The 14,921-nt window shown below is 44.9% G+C and overlaps 1 protein-coding gene across 5 annotated transcripts in view; it reads left to right on the top strand.

The window, feature by feature from the left end:
• ABCC9 (ATP binding cassette subfamily C member 9) overlaps positions 1 to 14,921 on the top strand; it is a 947,014-nt gene that overhangs the window by 628,678 nt on the left and 303,415 nt on the right. For all 5 annotated transcript variants that reach the window (XM_085652729.1, XM_085652730.1, XM_085652727.1 and 2 more), the window contains one exon: positions 12,047 to 12,204. In XM_085652729.1, coding sequence (XP_085508855.1) covers positions 12,047 to 12,204 — 158 coding nt within the window. The remainder of the gene's footprint in view (positions 1 to 12,046; positions 12,205 to 14,921) is intronic.

Below are 14,921 nucleotides of genomic sequence, written 5' to 3'. Positions count from 1 at the left end.
GCAGTGAAGGCCCGTGTAGGGCATTTTACCGGGGCGGTGACGTGGCGCAGAGGAGGGCCAGGGTGGGGGGTTGCAAAATGCGGGAAACGACCGATTTCAGTTACGAAAAAAATTATTAAAACGAATTTCGTTGCTTGCGCTGCATCGCATTTGGCGATGCAGCGCGCGCAACGAAATTCGTTTTATTAATTTTTTTCGTTACTTACCTGAACTCGCCCGTATGCCGCATTTTGCAACCCCCCACCCTGCCCCTCCTCTGCGCCACGTCACCTCCCCGGTAAAACGCCCTACACGGGCCGTCACTGAGTGTTAGCAGTCCCAGAAAGAAGCGACCACAATGCCCATGTAGCCTATGTGGCTAATAGGAAAGGAAGCCAGTTGTGTCGGCATCAAAGTTCTGCAAATCTCTTCAGTCAGTTTGTAATTAACCTGCATGCAGAACAGCAACTATCCATCACCACCATCAGCTGCACAAGAGTCTCTCTCCAAAAATGAATCCCCCTATATATCATTCTCATCAGGCAATATTATTTCTTAGCATTTACAGGGATGCCTCCTCCTGAAGTCACCTCATTTGATCAGGCCACTCAGTTTATTGGTCAGTTTGTGTGGAATGTAGATTGGGCGACCTAAAGAAGACACAAAATGCAGAGGAAATAGGTGGAACAATTACACAGTCCTTAAGTCATCTTGTTGTATGAAAACGTTAAATAATACCCCTTTAACTAGAGCCTGTAGTAACGTTCGAAAGGGCAGTTTCCCAGGCAGCTGTCCTGAAAGTAATAACATAAGTGTAGCAAAATCTTCATACAATACATGAGAATCTCAAGAAAGGAGAGCACTTGATACAGTCAACTGTAACATTAAGTGATTCTCTCATACTCAGTGTGCATAGTGAAGCAGAAAACTTCATAATTATAGTTTGGCCTATGTTAACTTAGTCTAATATAAAGCAGAATATAAACAATTAGAAGTATACATTTATAAGTAATCAAAATGAAGTTGAGATTTTAGTGAAATTTCTGATGCACTTTGTAACATTTAGTATGATCAAAATTAATTGAAATAGAAATAGGCTACTACTACATTTATAAGGACTAACATGTAAATGCACTTTAAAATATAGATTACAATAATTTTTGTTTCAAGCAATTATAATTGGTACATGCGTAAAGAAAATTCTCTGAAAGTTTCACAAACGCATCTTTTAGTACAAAGGTGTAGCGCTTATTTTCTTTTAGTCATTTTCTGGTGCACATGTTATCACATACAGTGGTTACATTTGTAAAATTCACTATAAAAATCAAATTAATTATATTATTTCATACATTTCATTAGTTATTCTTCTATTTTATGTGAAATGTAAACTGATTCAAAGTAAATTATATAACATGAGAGCTTCATCATGTACACATTTTCTAACACACGTTAATAAGACAAAATTATTTTCTTTAATAAAACGTAATTTGAGACTTGCAAAATGAAATGATCGTACATCTTGCCCATAATGTCTATAATCTCATCTTGTTTAAGTTTTTTGTGGTGGATGACATAATGTTGCCTTATAGGCTGCTGCCGAGGACAATACTGGTTGCTGAAGGCCCGGAACCTAAATTAAATGCCCGAGATTCAGGCGAGGGCCTGTAATGAAGGAGGTCATTAGAAAATTACACCCACTGAGGGTAGAAGGTTCTAAATTAAAAACAGAAAGACCAACATTGGAATGTGACATTGAAGGCATCTACTGGCCATTATTAGAGTTGACCCACTTTGTCCTCAATGGAGTTCCCAACATTCTAATATTCTAATGATTACTGTGATGTCCCCTGTTAGCCTAAAAGATAAATAGATCGACGAAAAGGCCTGCAGAAGTAACAAAGAGGATGTTCTACCTATGACATGTATGAGGATAGATGCACTCATAAACTAACTCTTACTTTGATACAGAAATTTTGCTTTATGTTTCTAGATTTCCTTTGGATTAGATGCACTTAGGGGGGAAATTCCAACTGCTACAATCTTTTTTCACTCACAGTGTGCTACATGATAAGCACTTATGGATTGGTAGCACACTACACTATGGGAAGTGCATGGCTGGAAGAGTACTGTAGGAAATTGGGTTACTAGTTGTGCAGACTGTGAGGCGCCTGCGCAAGTAATAGGTCCAAAATTTCCCCTTACTGTGTGCCAAGCCCCCCATTGTAGTGCTTGACTCTCTCATGGTTGTGACTAATCCTAACAACGGTCCAAGAAGCAATTAACAACAAATTGCAATATTCACAAAACATTATCAACCATAAAAAGAACAAGAAATGAATCAATAACTAAATAACAAAGAAAAATATTTCAGAAAGAAAAGAAAAGTGTAGAGAGACCCATATACAATAATACTTTCTGAAAAAAATTATAGTAAATGTATTCCTTTTTACAAATTAAAACAGTTGAGGCAAAGGTGCAAAATATAATGTGCTGGTACAAAGACAGTGTTTATTACAAACCAGACAAGTGGCAGACAAAAAAATACATGTCACATAGAGGGAACAACATGGAACAGAATAATGTGTCCTTCATTAATTTTATGGCCACAATGCGTCGACGGCGTTTCGACCTCTGTAGAATTACACGGTCATCATCAGGACTGGAATTCAATTGAACGTCCAAGGATTCTATTCAAAATAACATTCCAACCCTGTATTTGCTTGCATAGGTTGGCATAGGGTTCCAAAAATCATTAAAATATATGATGGGCAGACGTGAAACTTAGCCGTCCAATGATATAGAGAAATTTCAAGAAGACTGCATCTGTCCATACAATTCAACAGATCATGCCAGGGAAAAGGTGAGCAAATCACCAAGATGCTGCAACGCCACAATGGGCAAAAGCTCTTCCTGCTGGTGCTGCTACAACGGAATGAGTTTTGCCCATTGTGGCATTGCAGCATCTTGGTGATTTGATCACCTTTTCCCTGGCATGATCTACTGAATTGTATGGACAGATGCAGCATTTTTTTTTATTTCTCTATATCATTAGACATATTGGACACATTAGACACATTCAGACCCCATAAAATGCAGCCATATAACCAGCTCCTAAAAAGCACAACACTCCCAGCAGCAGCACAAAAGCTCCCGCCTTGCGAGCATTTTATGAAGTATGAGAAAATCCTGAGTTAAGGATTCCTGGACCACACAAATCTAGGGTCAGTTGACCAAACATTACTCATGTGAGACTGTTGTAACTTCTACATCCCACCAAAGCATTTTCCAGATTAGTTGGTGGTGCCCCTGTCCTCCTGGGGCTACCACAAAAAGAGAAATACGTATGCAGACTAGCTCCGCAGGGCATTATGGGGCACTCCTGCCAGGAAGCAGTGAATATTTATTAGTGGCTCTGACACATTCTTTTTTTGTGCGGTGCAGGTTTGATTTTTCATTTTTAAATTTTCCTGGGACTGCCCGCTCCGACCAGGGTACCCAGCGCGTTTCTCACAGTGGGAAAGCCCTGGGATCCAATGTCTAATGGTGGTGGTGGCTGCCCGCTCCCCTCAGGCTCAAGCACGGGGAGCAGGAAGTCCCACCACACATAGGGAGAGTGCTGCAGCACTCCCACATTCTCCTTTGCTGGTTGTGGGCCCCGGAGTTGGAGATACTGGGCCCCTCTGCCTCCATTCCGTTCCCCCTGTTGCTGTCTGCATCAGGCTTGGAGTTGGGGTCCCGGGTCCCTGGCTGACCTCCTGGAGGGGACAATGGCATTCCCCACTTCTCTGTTGATGAGGGTGGCGGCTCGGTTTTGGGGTCCTGGGCCCTCATGGAAAACTCAACCCAGGGGTTGGGATTCCTGGACCCTCTGTGCTCTGGGCTTCCACTCAGGGATACAACATTTAAATGCTACTTGTGATGCGACCAGGTCCCTGGCCCACCCGTGGGATAGTTTCAAAGAAATTGGTCAAACGCCATGCCCTTGGTTTCTCTAGTGGGTCCAAAGGTCACCAACATTAAAACAGCCATAACTGGGGCCTCTTTGGGCTGATTCTGATGATCCAGGGCTCATTTTACTCCTGGTGGTGAGCACTAGCAGGCCTCCTCGTCTACAAAGTGGTGTAACTTGCTGGAAACTGGCTCCATTGTATCCCTGCACTAGCTTTCCTCTTGGTCTTTGTTCTTGAGCACATAAGTACAGATCTTTCTCCCAACTCGTCTGCAGGGGCTTTAAGGGGGCCAGTCTCATTGTACTTTTAAGAGACCCACTTGACCTGATGTAAACTGAGGGTAGAGTCCTTAGTCTTTTTGGGAATCAGGGAATTTCTCCTTCCAGTTGTCTATGGCTGTTGCAGTGCCAGGGTCCAGCAACAAAAGCATAAACAGCCCTAACACTCTTTTCTCTCCCTTGTGTAAGAGTTTTTGAAAGGTGGTGGAAGGTTACAGTAGCCAGGCAACTCTGTCCAATTCTAGGGTGCACATCAGCTGTCCCAACCCTCCTTCATAGCATGCTGGGGCAGTTCAAGATGGTGTTATCCAAGAGACTCTGGTCACATCTGCTCCTGGGATCTCAGCTCCGCCCTTCACTGACATCATTTCCAGGGCATTTCCAACCAAACCTTCAAAGAGGGTCCCAGTTGGCTGAACTTCCTTCTTTATTCAGTGGGACTGAACTGAACCCAGCCTGGTACATTGTGAAACGAAATTAACAAATGCAGATTTTTAACTCCGCTGTTTCCTGCTCAGAAGCGGAGGGAAGTCCTATTAATTACTCCTTTTGTGTGGGGTGGCCTTTGTCCCTACTGCTGGAGAGAACTCTAATTAACTTGGCACAACAGGGTGACAAAAGGTCTGGGCCCTGATTCTGAGGAAAGCCAGAGAAATTTGACATCCTTGGTGACCCATAAGTTATACAGATTTCCTCTTGCATCTCCTAGATTTTTCACCAACATCTTCCATCTCATTTTGAAATGTCACTAGACTTTGTAGGCCAAAGTGAAGCGAAACTGCACTCTAAGGCTGTTTTTCCCCTCTGTGTGTAATAAAGTGTCACTGCAGATAAGACAGTAAACCACACTGACTTTCTCTATGGGTATACACTAACATTATAAATAGCATTTCAATTTATATAGTATTGCTTACTAACCTGATGAGGCATTCAAGGCATACCGCAGGTCAATATCTAATCCTGCACAGTCACCTCAGCTCTAGACTACCTGTGCACAGTTCCTGGGATGAGCAAGACAGTAGTCTCACACACGCACCGCTCACACTTGTAAAATAGTGTACGGAAATGTGTTCACATGTAACCAGCAAAATTCCCTTAACCCTAGCTGCGTCGCAGAGGCCTTATCTTAAAAAGCAAACACTGGTGGTACATAAACACAGTCCATTTGCTATGTGATTAATGTGGGTGAGACACATGTAGTGAGACTCACTCACAATAAAAAGTCTATAACTGGGTGATCCAAAAAGCAAACAATTCGGTGTATTGAATGGGTGGAACTCAATTGCAACAAGTATTTTATTTGATATGTTAGAAGTGTTTTGGTATTGTGAATACGTGACCAGTGAGGTGCTCTTATCTTGTCTTGTGGAGCAGTGCCTAGGAGTGTGACACAGAACTTTAGTTAGAACTACAATAAAGAGGGAGCTACATTCACCAGCCTAGCCAGAGGGGAGGCAGGGTGCTGTTTGTGTGTACAACAAAAAAAAGGAGGCTAATCACTAATCCATAGCCAACATGCGCAATGCGAACATGCTGTAAAACCATTAAAATTATGCCAAATAACAAGAATGGAATTTAGTGACTTGTGCTGTAGGCAGACGTTTACTTCTGGCAGTCCGACTGATCTACAAATACAGCTTGGAGGAAGAATCCAGCTTGACAGCCACAGATGAAGCTACACTTCCTTTAAAAGGCTCAGATTTCACCCATTCCTGCGAGTCCAAAAGAGCACAAAATTGTAAGCAGGAGTTTGTGACACAAGCACCTATCTTGCTCCTGAAATTTCCCAAAGGCAGATGATCACATCAGGTGAACCACGTCAAGCCTTAGATGCTATCCAGAACTGCACTATGCATATTGAAGGGGGCGAGATTAGGTGCTTGTTAGGATATTGCTCTCACACAATAAGAATTAATCTGTCATCCCCTGGTACCCTTCTAGCTTTACCCCTACAGGAAATCCCATTAGTTTTTCTTAGACTCTAGAGACACTTTCTCTTTCTACTCTTCTAAGTGGTGGCATACTGCTGACCTTTTACACAACCCTCCCAGACAACTTCCACTTTCATCATTAGTATGAAGTGACATTTTAGAGTAAAAAAGACAGTGTGATGAATGGAGACTGGCCCTGCATCCTTTATTTCAGCTAGGACAGTAGCATGAGGTGCAGTAATCTCTCACTTTATCAAACTGCTGTGAATTCCGCAAAGCTAAGAAAGGCCAACAATGAAGGTGAGAAGGGGTGACCAGGTTAGGGAGGAACAACGAGGGGTGGTGGGTATAATGGCCTAGGATCAGGCAAAGAGGGAGGGAATTTCAATGTGTAGAGCACAAACAGCTACTCCTTAACTAGGTTGACTGACTCATTATGATTTCGGTTGGACTGAATGACACCAAAGGCACGTTATTGTCGGTTCCACCAACGTCTGAAGCAGGGGTCAGACCGCTGCATTACAATGGGGTTGATCCGACCGCATGGGTGAGGGACTGACCGCTGCGGTTTCGATGGGCTCAAAGAGCCCATCAGCCCAGCAGTCGGAATGTAATCCAAACTGTGAAGGCATTTCCTGCTCAGGCACCGTTGTAGGGATTATGATGGCCTTTGCCATAGCCTTTCAATTGCGGTTCAACTGACATTGAAAGGTTGTCGAAAGTGGACTTTAGGGGCCCATAGCATGTCTTCCTTCCCTACACTGCCTCCGCTATGAGGTCAGGGGGGCACTACAGGTGCTCCCACAAACATCCATGCCCCATGAGGCAGGCACCACATGGTGCCTTTCACAAGGTGCTGGGATGTTTACACACATGCCTTTTGGCATTGAGGCTTGTGCTGCGGCAGTACAAGCCTCAATGCTAAGAGGCATGTTTCCGACTGCCTCCAGGGCGATTGGATCATAATTTGACGCGCAGGACCGCCAACTACCTGTCGGACGGTTCCATTCCCTCTATAAAATAGATCAAACTGCAGCCCTATGAATTGGCTTCTAGCAGCTTTAGCAATGGAGCACAGTTAACCTAAAGTGAGGAACATACTTCTATCTTTTCTAAATGGCCTCAAGTGATCAGTGCTGAAGCAACAAATGATGGACAGAATGCTGAATAAAGCAAACATTCACCCACAGTCAAGAGATTTGGGTTAAAAACCCATCAGAGGCACAACAAGAAGTTCTTTCTGTGTAGCCAGGGGATAAAGAAAGGACCTCAATAGAAGTGAGAAGGGGTGACCAAAGCAGGGAAGAGGAGCTATGGGTTGGGGGCAACAGTGGAGTATCTCTTACTTGTGGTGGTGGGTAGCCCAAACCATGACTCAGAAAATGAATGAAATGAAATGAAATGAATGACTCAGCAGGTCAAGTCAAGTGCATATTGAGGTGGTGTCAGTGTCAATCTTGGGCATGTGTAGCTCAAGTAACAATATCCTGAATTTTCAGTCAGTTTCAGTTCCAAATAGAAACCTTCCGTGCTCTGGTTTGAAGAAGTCTATGTATTTGGCAAGAATAGGCCAAAGCAGCTGTAGCCGCTGCCGGATTAATCATGGAGCAGTACCTTTCAATGTGATGTCAAAGCTGGGTGGGGGTCTGAGCATCCAGCCGAAAGACGCTGAATCAACAGATTGAAGGTATTGTGGTGGCCCATGCGAGAGACTCTGACAGGCTGAAATAATGTTAATCAGAATGTGGTACAATACTGTCTCAAAGGTATGTCATGCAAGTTGGTCAATGACATAGATATCCAAGTTCTGGATAGTCTTACTTGAGGTACATGATCATGATAGAAACTACCTGCCATTTCTTTTGATAGATCACACCTTTATATTTGTCATTAGACTTAGGTCCTCATAATAAGTTGCACGGTACTGCAAAATTAGCACTACAGTGCGGTAACACCCTGCCATTGCCACGAAATCATGAGTTAATTCCCCCCCCCAATGGAGAATAACTGTGCGGATCCTGTTTTACTGGGCAGTATTACATGATTTTCCCTGTTTCAGGGGGTTAAAACTCACGTTTACCACCTGCCTTAAGCAGGAGTTAAAATGCTCTCTGGGGACAGGTTCTGGATTGGTAGAGATAGAGTGGTTGGGAAGGTGTAGGTGGAAATGGGAAAAGGTGCTCTTGCATAGGGGCGTGTTTTGCTGGAAAAAATGGTGTGGCAGGGGCAGCGACGTAGGCTTGGCTGCTGTTGTGTTGCAAGCAAAGCCACATGCAATTTTACTGGCTAGAATTACCATCCAGTAAAAGCAGGACCAGTGTTCTCGCACCTGAGAAAACTGGGTGCAGGAATATTAGGTCAGTCATGGCAAGTGAAGTTCTATCCCACTGAGGAATGCCACTCCTGATGACTCGTAAAGAGGGCCTGTAGGAGAGTAGGATCTGCTCCACATGGGTACCCCCACTTTTTGCTGGTGTTTCACTGTTTTTCGACCTTAGTCTGGCTGTGGCCCTGCTAATCAGGACCCCAGCCTAGCTGCTTCCTCTCTAAAATGGCTTCCATGTACATTAGGTACATTTCTAATTGGATTCTGGAGTGCCTTATAAGCCCCTAGCTGAAGCATGTATTATGCCACCCTTGGGAAGCACCCCAAAATGACACCACAGGTCTGCTACTGCAGCCTGGGTAAGGTGGTTCCTGCACCCCTCGCTGTGGAATAGGCTACCTATATCACTACCATTGCACACACATATAAAACCTATAATTCACTCCTATGGCAGGCCTTAACAATCCTGAAGGCAAGGTGCTTGGTTTTTATGTGAGAGGGTGCCCCTGCATTAGCAGAGCCCCTCTGCAGCGTTTGGAGTACCTCCTCTGATGCTGTTTGTGGTGCAGCCTGACCATATACTCTTAAGTGCATTATAACCTCGCTGTAAATGCTAACTTTGGACTGGCTGCACGGAAACATGTCGTGTTTGGTGTCAGACGCTTTGGAATACTATCCCCCCGCCAGTTCTGGCGGCGGGGGTAGCATTCCACCCTTCTAGAGGGAGAGACATGGTCACACTGGTCTACCCGGTAAAGACTTTCTAAAGCCTTGAAATCACAAAATGGATGCCACTGCCACAGACACGGGTCTGGCCTCCTGCTGCTGACCGAAACTCCGTCAGGGGAGGCCTGGACAATAGGTTTCCTGCCCCAGGGAGGTGTAAACACCTCCCCAGACAGGCAGATATGTATTGGGGCTGGGCGGGAGCACTCTCTGGTGCTTTGAAGTCCTGCACTGGGGGCACACTTGGTGTCCCTGTGCATAGTCCATTTCACACCGGTTGCAGGGGCTACCTCCCCCTGCTCTGACGAGAAGCTAGACAAAGGAAATGGGTGTAACCACCCCTCTTTCCAAACCCTCCCATAGGTGGGTCCCCAGAGTATGTCGAACCCCCTAACTTTGTATAAGTATGGGAACCCAGTCCTGGAGACTTTAGATTACCCTGTATGAAACTCTGCAACATATATCCTGGACCTTCAACGTTCTATTTCAACAAAAAGACTGAAGAAATCTCCCTTGGGGTCAAGGAGTGACTTCTCTGCTTGGCAGGCACCAAAGAAACACTTGTCCGGTCTGCAACTCTGAAGCTCCCGCCGGACGCCAAAGTCTTTGTATCACCAGAGAGTGATTTCCAGACTTCCCTGAGGCTACCCTGAGTCCACAGCAAAGCTGAGGCCCGTGGCTATCGTGGGTGACGTGGAACCGTCACCACTGGACATTGTGATCTTTTGCTGATCCATCATCTTTCTGGTCTTCCTTGAAGTTGTGCTTTGGGCTTCCAGTAGCCCCAGCCTTGAGCACCTCCTGCACTGAAGATCTCTGGCCTCCACTCCATGAGTGACCCGTGGGCCAGTTTCAAGTGCAACCCCTTGAGGCTCCTTCGCGATCGCTAACCCGTTGGCTAGTTGGTCCCCACGAAAGCAACTTGTTTTCCGCTTGGGCTTTCCTGGTTGCTCCAGACGTGCCTTGACTTACCCTTGCTGGGTGAGTCCCCCAGACCTTGCTGGTCTGTACCGTCGTCCTTTTTCTATTTCCATGTGACTTGACGTTGCCAAGGCTTGTTGGGTCCAATCTGGTCGCTGACACCGCAGCACTCGACAGACTTTGTGGGACAGCTTGAATCCAGCTCCTGGTTGTCGTCGACACCTCCTGGACCTCGTTGCTGAAGAGACAAGACACCCGTCAACTCACCTGAAGCACCCAACATCTGTGGGCATTGGACTATTGTGCCCCTGGTCACTGGTAAGTGACCCAGACTCTGTCCCCTCTGCTTCGAGGTTCCCTCCATCCTAGATCCAGGCTTGGATCTCTTCGGACACTTCTTCTCTTCACGACAGCAGCACTTCTTTGGCAGCTTGCATTGAAAACGACGCCGCGACCCAACACCATTTGACACCTATGCACCCGGCTTCCCTGGGTGAGGTAACTCGAGTACTCGGTGCTCCCGTGGGTGTTGGCCCTAGACACCTCTAAGTCCAAAAGGGTTTACTTGTAAACGTCCTCTAACTGTCCTTAAACTCTTAATTTCCAACCGCGACTTTCCCCATAGAAGTTAACGGCGATTCACGGCTGTGTTCTCACACTACACGCGTCCCCCGTGGGTCCCCTGTGTCACTACCTTGGGTGGTTCCTTGTGGTCCAAGCACTTCTACAGGCTCTAGGCCTTGTGTCTAGTTCAGTCGGGGTTCTTATACCACTTTATGGGTATATGGTTTGGTACGCCCCTAGGGCCCAAACGTGTATTTGTGCTTTTACTGTTGAATACTGACTTGTAACTTAAGTACTTCAAACTCCAGCCTCATAAAGAGACTAGAGGGGTGTGTTTTATCTTAAATACATATATTTTAAATATATACCTGGTGTGGTTGTCCTTTCATTTGATCATTCAAGAGATTATAGACTGGTAAAACAAGCTGCTTTACATTCCTTCAAGACTTAGCCTGAAGGCTGCTCTCCTTAGCTACCACTAGGATAGCTTTCAATAAGGGTTGTCTTTAACCTATCACCATAAGGGGTTGTTTGGACTGATACAAGGTGCCCACTAGAACTAGTGGACAGCATATATCAGGCCAACTTCTCACAGGGCCTAAAATTGATTTTCTGGGTAGTAATGTAAGAATTGTTGGAGCTTTTTATTGGTATTCCGCGTTTCTCAGCGATGGTCACATATATTTCTTTGACTATGATTAATCCAAAAGCAGTCACTGTTCATTCTGTGCACATGTTGCCAACGTAACTAACTAAAAGGGTCACAGCAACTCTATCACAGTTGACAACATTTTAAACAGAGCTTATGAAGTATGGATGCCCTTGTGATTGACACAGTCCTGGGATATTTGGTCCTGGCTCTTGCAGTGCTATCCATGTAATTCCCCCTACATTGAAATTTAAGGACTTTTGGAAGTTTGGCTATATGCCCATTTACCTAATTTAGATGGGCAGATATTCAGCCAATTTTCAATGCCCATCACTGCCAGAAAAAACCTTGTGGTAAGGGGCATTAAAAAGTGCTCAGTGCACTCCTCGCATTTGTGTATCCCTCCGTCATGTTGATGGAGCCTTCCATAGAACTCATAATGCTTCGGCAACAGCAGTGACGGAGGTTACTGCCAATGCTAGAAATTTCTGCTGGGTCGGTGGTCATTTTAAAATTTGGTGTGTGGCACCGAGGGCCAGCACAAAAATTGGGTCCAATATTTTAAAAAACTGACTTTTAATAAAAATAATTTAGGGGCACCAATCTGAACTTTTGGTTGTGATGTTCCTGCCTTTGTGATATTTCTGTTCAATTAAAGATGAAAGTGATTATTTCATATTTCCCTGAATTGTGATACATGTTCATTTTTACCTTCATATTAGCACATTCCACCTACTCTGGAGTCCCTCACCAGATCTACCTTGCTATGCTTGTCTGCAATCGGAGTGATTTCATATGCAACTCCAGTATTCCTTGCTGCTCTTCTTCCTCTGGGAGTAGCGTTCTATTTCATTCAGAAATACTTCAGAGTCGCCTCAAAGTAAGTATTGAAGCTCCTTTGAATATTGTTGGTTACGTTGAAATAATTTTTACACAAATTTGTTTAGCAATTTTATATGTTACCTTGGAATTATTTGTTACGCTTAATCATGACATAGAAACTGTAGCTCTGGCTATCTTTCTGTAAAGAAGGATATACCCTATTTCCATGTACTATTATTGAAATTTTACAGTTTGAAAAATTCACCTACCACGTAAAGTTCATAAGATGATAGGCATTCCCATTTATTGAGAAACTGCTTTCACCTTGAAGGGAGTTGGCTGCCCTCTGCTGACCCATAGATGTTGTTGAAACCTATTGACTACAGTACATTTAACCTTACAAATTGGTGACACACCTTAATTTGGCATACCTGTAAGATACACAACAAAACGCAAAAATGACATAAATGTAATTACAATATTTCAAGCACATTTATTGTTAAATATTTTAAATCTATCTAACATAACAATCCTTTTGATGCAGTGAAACAGCTAACATGTTTCATCCTTTCATAGGACTTTTTCAAGGCAAAAAGTTGTGAACATTGTCAGGGTCAAACTGGGACAGGAAATAGGGCCAGACACCAAAAATAAAAGTGACACACCTTCCCTTAGCAAATCTTATTGCTAAAAAAAGGGGCCAATATTTGCAAATCAGGGTATTTGTTAACTTTGTGATACAAAATATGTAGGTATTTTACAAGGTATGGGAGACTGACTGCATTGGTGTTTGCTGCAGGCAAAGTTTGTGGAAATATCAGGGAAATCACCTGACCAGCCAGACCATAAAATTAGCCCACAAAAGCTTGAAAAACAGCTCACAGACTGACCTGTTTGACCAGCCATTCGGGGCACTCCCTGATTGCCCTACATGCCATTCCGACCCTGAGACATGGTAGCTGACTTTCCTTCAATTCATTTTTAATTGTAGAAATGTGTTGTAAAATTATTTTAAACATGAAAGAGGTTTGTGAGGTTAGAATAATACTTAAGTGCGTGAAGAGAAGTCAAATTATTGTAGGATATTCAATTTTAAGGGAATTGAATTTAGATTGGGCTGTGCAAATTTGTTAATCCAAAGATATCTAACCAGCCTGAAAGATTTTCCACATAACTCATCTTTGTTCCTGATTCCATCGCGTTAGAAAGGCCCCCAGACGGGTTCCAGAATGAGAAAATCCGATTCAGAGCCTATGGGGTGATACAATGGCATAACGACGCCATTGTAACATGAATTATCCACCGCCATATTATGATGGCGGTGGGTATCGTGGCGGACAAAAAGTCTGTCCACCGCTTATCCACCAGTCAGCAATCGTTACGATTTCCGGCCGGGCTGACCTGGGGCCTATGTATGGTGGCGATGCCTAGCAGGCGCCGCCATCCATATTATGATATTTGGAATTGAAGGCCTTTCCATGGCGGCAATGCTGCCATGAAAAGGCTGGTGGGGACTTGCTTTGGGGGCCCGTTGCGGGCCCCCGTGGGGGTGGGGAGTGCACTTGCGGGGTACCTATGGTACCCCTCTACATGTCCATGCACAAGGTGGCAGGCACCGCGCGATGCCTGCCACGTTGTGCATGGAAATGCACAACATGGCATTTTACCATTGCGGCGGGTGCTGCATCCAGCAGCACCCGCCGCTATGTTAAAATGCCGGATGCGACCGGCGCGGTGGCGGTCGCATCATGATCAGGGGTGTGAGACCACCGCATGGCAGGTGGGCGGTCCCGTTCCCTCTAGGATGGCGGGCGGACTCAGGTCTGCCCACCATCCAAATAGGCCCCTATGTGTCCGACCGAATTGTCCCCTTTTCCGAACGACCAAGTACAATGTGAAGATCTCGTTTGCGCTGACCGAATCATTTCCGAACCTGATCCTGGCATTCCGAGTCATTCGCAGCTGAATCAAGCCACACAATGGAGCCGGGTTCCAAATGAGCATGTACGATGCACGATTCTGACAGCCGTATCGACTCGGTTTTGCTGGAACAAAACAGTTGTGGGAATCAGACTTCGGGGGCCGTGGCAGTCCTCCGACTTGGTCACGGTGGGATACCCATGGGTCCCCCATTTTCATGCATGCACAGTGTGGCGAGCACCCACACTTTTCTCCACCCACCCCTTTTTGCAATGGAGCCTGTGTGTGCGTTTGGTACATAGGCTCCCATTGAGTTCAATGGGAGTCCGACTAAACCAAGTCCGTCACAATACGGAGACATCGGAATCGTTCGCTAGGGTTCTCGGAGAGCGAGTCATTCAGAAAGCTCTCCGGATCCGAGTCGTACGGACGGCTTTCCGAACGAGATCGGAATCGGGCCCTTTGATTAGATCTATTATAACTCTCTGTCCTGGGGTTACTTTTGCAGTTACTTTTGCCACCTCAACAGATCCTACAAGAAATACTGTCCCCTCTGCAATTTCTGTAAATGTTTGCCGAGTGAAAACTGTTTCGATTAGAGGGCCCAGAATTTCATGCAGAAATACTAATTCCTGTGCAAATTCTACATTTCTCAGTGCCCACCTTGTAATAGTATGCTAATTTCACATATCAGAATTACCAAACCACACAATATTAGCAATTCCAGATGTAACAATGTGACCAGTGTGGTACTTCCAAATTATCATGCATGTAAGCATTTGGGCCAGATGTACTGAACAATGCAATGGTCACATCCCCCTGAGCTGCAAAATCAGAGTCGTTGAGACTGATAAA

Source organism: Triturus cristatus, chromosome 4_1, assembly GCF_964204655.1.
Source record: "Triturus cristatus chromosome 4_1, aTriCri1.1, whole genome shotgun sequence".
NCBI lineage: Eukaryota > Metazoa > Chordata > Amphibia > Caudata > Salamandridae > Triturus > Triturus cristatus.
Note: the sequence above shows the minus strand (reverse complement) of the source record. Positions and strands in the feature narration are given on the sequence as shown.